General features: G+C 48.2%; 1 protein-coding gene and 1 pseudogene across 1 annotated transcript; both read right to left on the minus strand.

The window, feature by feature from the left end:
- Window positions 1-1423: 1423 nt before the first annotated feature.
- Window positions 1424-2592, minus strand: LOC136489789 (uncharacterized; annotated as a pseudogene).
- A 10-nt stretch (window positions 2593-2602) lies between these two features.
- LOC136485833 (uncharacterized) lies at window positions 2603-5607 on the minus strand. The gene is made up of 2 exons (XM_066482655.1): window positions 4586-5607; window positions 2603-3576 (listed from the first exon to the last, which is right to left on the minus strand). Exons 1-2 carry the CDS (start codon window positions 5393-5395, stop codon window positions 2704-2706), a joined length of 1683 nt encoding a protein of 560 aa, XP_066338752.1. The 5' UTR covers window positions 5396-5607; the 3' UTR covers window positions 2603-2703.
- Window positions 5608-5895: the final 288 nt, after the last annotated feature.

The raw sequence follows: 5895 nt of genomic DNA on the forward strand, positions 1-5895 counted from the left end.
GCTGACGGAGATAGTGAGGAAAAATCGAACTAGGATTCCTAGAACACACAAACTATATATATGATTTTTCAGATTTGGACAAAAATACCTATGTTAAGCTTCTTTGGGCCTAATACTCGCATGACAGCTCAAATAGTCGGGTTCCCCAACGGGTAACGGGGATGGGTAAACAGGAAACGTTCCCGTACCCGCTATACCCGCCGGGGATGGATTCTTGCCCATTTAGATACCTACGGGTAAAGATATGATCCCATCCCCGTTCCCTAATAGAGCAAATACTCGTCGGGTATCGGAGCCCGTTGCCATCTTTACCTCCGCCCATGCTTATTTGTCAATTCCCATCAACGCTCGTCTCGTCCTGCACTTATTACATGAAGTGCATGGTGGGTATGTGTTGTGTTTTTTACGAAGTTTTGATTCTCAATTGGCTGTGATACTCTCATATATATAGAGGGGACTCATATATATAGAGGGGATGGTCTTATCTAAATAGAAAACTAATCTAAAGCGTATTCATCAAATTTTCTACGTCAAAAATAGATCCAAAACCGAATCGGAAACCAACTCAGTTCAGGAAAGGCAACTGGCAAGCCCAGAACACGGAGGGGTTTGCCGGTTGGGAAAAAAAAGTTGGCTACTCCAATCCACTTGAAAAGGATGCGAAGGGCACGCAGTAATTGAGCAATGGCTAACGTCCCATGCTGGGGTTTGGTTAAGTTCTTACACTGTAACAAATGTGCAGGTTCATCTGATTAGCATATGAGCCGTACACGTGGCATGATCGTCATGATGGTGTGTGACCGTGCAATGATAAGCCTAGCTAGCTACGTTTTAGCTGGACGGTAAAAGTGGTGAAGAAAAAGCACAGAGGTAGCTGCCAGCAACAATTGCCTGCCCGATGGATCACATCATACTGGCACCGCCACAACCCTTTAGCTGGGGCTAATTTAGATTGAGATTAGGAATTAGTATTTGACATTATATCACTTTTGTTTATATTTGATAATTATTGTCCAATCATGGTCTAACTAGGCTCAAAAGATTCGTCTCGTAATTTACAATTAAACTGTGTAATTAGTTATTTTTTATCTACATTTAATACTCTATGCATGTGTCCAAAGATTTGATACGATGAAGAGAGAATGAAAAAACTTGCAATCTGAACAAGACCCTAGCTAGCTCGATCGTTTCGCCGCTGGCATGAGCTTTCCCCCAATGTAATTAATTGGAGAGAATTATTTATTTGGCACTGAAACAAACCAGTGTTTCGTATTTGTCACTCGAAAATTTGAACTTTTTTATCTGGCATCAAGTTGAAATTTCCTTTCGTAAATGGCACTACCGTCCGCTTTCATCGGTCATCTGTTAGTTGACTGGTTCGACCGTGTCAGTTTTTTCTCCGTATGTCCAATGTATCTGTCTGCTAGATACGAAACCTGAAATTTGGCCGAGCCCCCGTAATCCTAGATCCCGGACCTTCTTCCCCGGCTCTGTGCCACTGTGCGAGGCTCTCCTCCGCCGCGGCGCGCCGCGCCTCGTACAGGCGCTCGTGCGCGGACCTCCTCCTACCGCCGCGGTGCCCCAGCGCCCCGCCCCTCCCCTTCGCTGGTGACGGAGATGGTGACGATGCGCTCGGCTTCACCGCCGCGGTTGGCGCAGTTGGAGCAGCGTGGTGGGAATGCCGCTGCAGGTGGTGGGTGGTCTTGCCGCCGTCCGACGTGCTGCGGTGGAGCAGGTCCTTGAGGAACCCGCCCCAGCGGCGGGATCCCCGGGAGGACGAGGACGAGGACGACGTGGAGGAAGCAGAGGAGGTGGTGGACGAGGACGACAACGAGCGCGACGCCGCGGGGGTCGCCGCCACCGGATGCTGTGCCTCGTCGGCGGACTCAGCCTCCAGCACGGGTTGTGCAGGCGCGTGCGACGCGGTCCGCCAGTGTGTGCGGAACAGGGACATCGAGCGCGCCTTCCGGCGCAGGGAGCGGCTCCGGACGCGGCCGCGGTCGTCGGCAGCCTCCTCCTCCACCCGCTCGGCGTTAGCGCGCCGCGCGTCCGCGGCGGCGTGGGGGAAGTCCAACAGCAAGGTCGGGTCCTGGTGCGGCTGCAGCAGCGCGACGGACGGGGCGGATCTGGCTGTTGTGGAAGAGCTCGTCGGCGGAGGACATGGCGGCGGCGGAGGGCGACGGGAAGCGCGAGGAGAAGTCGAAGTCGAAGTCGAGGACGCCGGGGATGGTGTCCTTGCCGCTGCCGCCGGGGCTGGTCGGCGCGCTGAAGAAGAAGTGGGGCGGGGACGGGTACGGGTCCCGGTCACGGGTGGGGCTGGACGGCGCGCTGACGAAGGGCGTGGAGCAGGCGTGCTCATGTAGGCCATGCTCACCTTCGCGCGGCCATGGCGGAGCGGAGCTCCAGGCGCGCGCGCTCGCCGTTGCCATGGCCAGCCGGGGGCGAGGCCGACCACCATCTGCGCGACAGTAGCGCCCCGGGCCCCTGCGCGCAAGACCGGCGGCGGCTCGACAGCTCGCTCGCGCGCTTGCCCAGCAGCAGCGTGGCGGCCTGCTCGCGCGCGCTTGCCAGCCATGGCGCGCTGCCTTCTCGTCGGCGCCGTCCATACGAAAATACTTGAATTTCTCTATTTGGCATTGTGGGTTTCTACTGTAAACAAGGGTATTCGTGTCTTTTTGCCAGCCACTTAACACCGTTACTGCCCTAAATTTTTCTCCCGATGGCTTTATATCTTTCATAATCATTCCCTGTGACTTGACCTTCTTCTTGGGCATAGTGCATGAACATTGAGAGGTACTGCTCCTCCTCTAAATCAGGTATTGGGATTTGCATTTTCTCCTGAGCACCTAAAGCTGCAGCTGCATCTGTTTTTTGAGCTGTCACCAGGATTCGGCTTCCACTCTGCCCAACAAGAAGCACCTCAAGTAGAATCCGACGTTCCTTCATATTGTCACTGTTGACCCAGACATCATCCAGTACTAACAAGAAGCATTTGTCTTTCAGCTCTTTGTTCAACTCTTCTTTTAGACTTTTAAGATCATTGTCTTTAGAGGGCCGGCTCTCCGTGATCTGCTCAAGCATATCACGAAATATATTACCCACGCTGAATGTCTTCCCCACAAGAACGAACATGACAGGGTCGAAATGTCCTTCCTTCTTCTCATAGTCACAAACATATTGTGCCAGGGTACTCTTCCCAGAACCTGTAATGCCATATATGCCAATCACAGAGTAAGGTTTACTGGTGCTGGAGCTTGCTGCATAGGTATCTGGTCCCTCACGAAGCATCCTAATTATATCCGCACGGTCCTTGTCTCGACCGAACACTTTCTGTTCAATGACTCTGTACAATTCGTCAATTTCTTTCTTGTTGCTGCTGCTTTCTTTGGCAGTGTTCTTGACAGTGAAGCTGCTTCTTTCGTTGTCTGCATCCGTGGTGGTGCCACTGCTACTATTCGTATCATTCAACATATCTGATTTCTTCAAGGCAGTGAGAATATCTTCTATGTGTTTTATTCGATTCCTCAGACTTATTCTTTCAGTAATGGGCACTAATTCTGCTGCACTGCCATCCTCCTGCAAGAAGCAAGGTTCACATAATTATTATGACAGCCATGTATAGCCCCTTTTAAAAACATACTTCAATTCTATAACGTGCAAAATGAAATGTTAATAACGGCGGCTAATTTTTGTACAAAAAGGTATTTGTATGGATCATATGAAATGGAAATAGTTAATTTAATAGCACTTGTCTATCAACCCTATGGACTAGCTGTCCACATAAGCTAGCCGTCTTATGTGAGATCATGTGATGAAAAAAATTGGTTTGAGATGAAATTGAAACTGTAAAGTGATTTGTATTATGGTATAAGTTGATATGCATGTGTTGCTTATTTATGCTTTGTGATAGCATGGTGATTTGGAATTTTTGCATGACATGCTTGTGTGAGGTGTTGTGCGGATTGACTTGGGTGAAATAAATTCACAAGCATAAGCAATGTAATATAGAAAAAATAAATGGTCAAAATGTAATTTAGCAGACCGTGTCATATCAAGGTGTGCTTTAAAAAGGAAAACTGTGGTAGCATAAGAAAAGAGGCATCCTTATTATCCAAGCCTTTTTTTTAGCTTCCTTAAACTGAAGTATTGGATTACACTCCCTAAAATCATTTCAGATTTCTTTCTTTTTTTTCATTTTGGACCATTTTGACGAAATTCCACATCGACAAGACACAGACTGATCCATGATATTCAATTCATCATTTGATAAGAGCCTTTTTACTATATATATCTTTGAGCTGCCAGAGCTGGTACTACTAATTATAACAAGGGAGGTATAACAAAATTTTGTATCTATGTACTGAATTTCAAGTTGTAACTTTAGCTCACAGTAGCTTTCCAAAGACAGACAAATCAATATATATATATATCATAATATGGTGTGGTAGACTCTTAATTTTGATGTACTAGTTATTTAGCATAACTGAAAAGAACAAGGCAAAATATTTCAAAAAGAACAAAAGGCAAACACTGGTGCAAGAATGCAAATCTAGTATGTCAATCAGAAATGATGGTAAGATGGTACCTTTTTACTTTTGATGCCAACAATTCCATATGGCCAATCTCGATAAAAACATGCCTTTGCAAACAATGTCAGCATAGGTCGAGCACAGTACTGGAAAATTGACAAAGAAGTTGGCTCTCCCACTTCTCCTCCTTCGGAACTTTCTTCTTCTATCTTCTCAGACATTGCTCCATCTTCTCCATCTTGTATCCCCTCCGCTGCCTCTCCTTCCACCACTTGTGCCTCCTCCACTATTTCTTCGTCGTCCACCATCTCCTCTGCTGGCCTACGTGTTGGTTCCACTGGAACAAACACAGAGCCTCTGGACTCAAGACATGGGGGTTGCGGCGCTAGACGAGAAACTGGAAGAAGTGCACCGGATCTGCGTATGCATCTGAATAGTTGCCCCAGTTGTTGGTACCAGCTCTGTGCACACTGCAGTACTGCAGCACCCGCGATCTTTAGGTCAAAGTTCTGCCTCGAGTGCCGCCACCCTTGAATCAGGAACTGCCCCTGCCGGGCCATGCTTTGTGCCCTCTTCATTACCGCTGCGAGGGTGACATGTATCCATCGCCCAAAGGAACTCCCCTTGCAGCGGGCAATCCAGGCGCAAGCAGCACCGAGTTGGTTCTCCACCCAGCGGCTGTCATCATCCCCAAGATGGAGATCCTTCTCGATCCGGCGATAATCGAGAAGATCTAGGATGTCTTCGGCTTCATACAAGGCAGACTTGAGTTCCATCTTCATATCGTCCAGTGTCTTCAGATCGCCTCGAGACGGATTGTCTTCAGCTGCTCTAAGCACCGTCTGCTCCTCCACGGCACTAATCATCTACTTCAGCTTTCTGATAATATCATTCTCTAGCTCCTTGAGCTTTTTTGATGTGTCGAACACAAGGTAGGCAAAGATCTTGTTCAAGAGCAAGCTGATAATGGGTGACAGAATCCAACCTATTACAGTTAACACCCAGGCTACCCATCCAAGTTTCCTCATCAAGTCTGCCATGGATGCTTAGTTTTCCGGGAGGGGGAGAAGGGGCTGAGATGAGGGAAGGAGGATGGATGCACCAATAGTGCTACTCTCCATTCGTAGCTTTTAGATATATGTTGGCTGGTACGTGTACCACCGCATATGTTAAAGGTAAAGCCACACGCCATGTGATGGTTTACATCAAAAGGTGTGCCATTACCTAGTGGTGCCGTGGTGAACTGGTGATCAACTTTTCAGATTCGTAGACACAAAATATAATAAGTGAACGACGACAAGCTTAGAGCACCGTCATGGGTTTGAGATAGTTAGGGCACCCTAAATAAATGACTACGACGAACCAG

This window comes from Miscanthus floridulus, chromosome 10 (assembly GCF_019320115.1).
Source record: "Miscanthus floridulus cultivar M001 chromosome 10, ASM1932011v1, whole genome shotgun sequence".
Lineage (NCBI taxonomy): Eukaryota > Viridiplantae > Streptophyta > Magnoliopsida > Poales > Poaceae > Miscanthus > Miscanthus floridulus.

What these genes read in the sequence shown, in the direction of transcription:
- LOC136485833 (XM_066482655.1), bottom strand. Translation starts at nt 5,395, where the DNA reads ATGATTAGTGCCGTGGAGGAGCAGACGGTGCTTAGAGCAGCTGAAGAC. An exon ending in TTGGCATCAAAAGTAAAAAG is followed by an intron (nt 3,577 to 4,585) that starts GTACCATCTTAC and finishes TGCTTCTTGCAG; the next exon opens with GAGGATGGCAGTGCAGCAGA.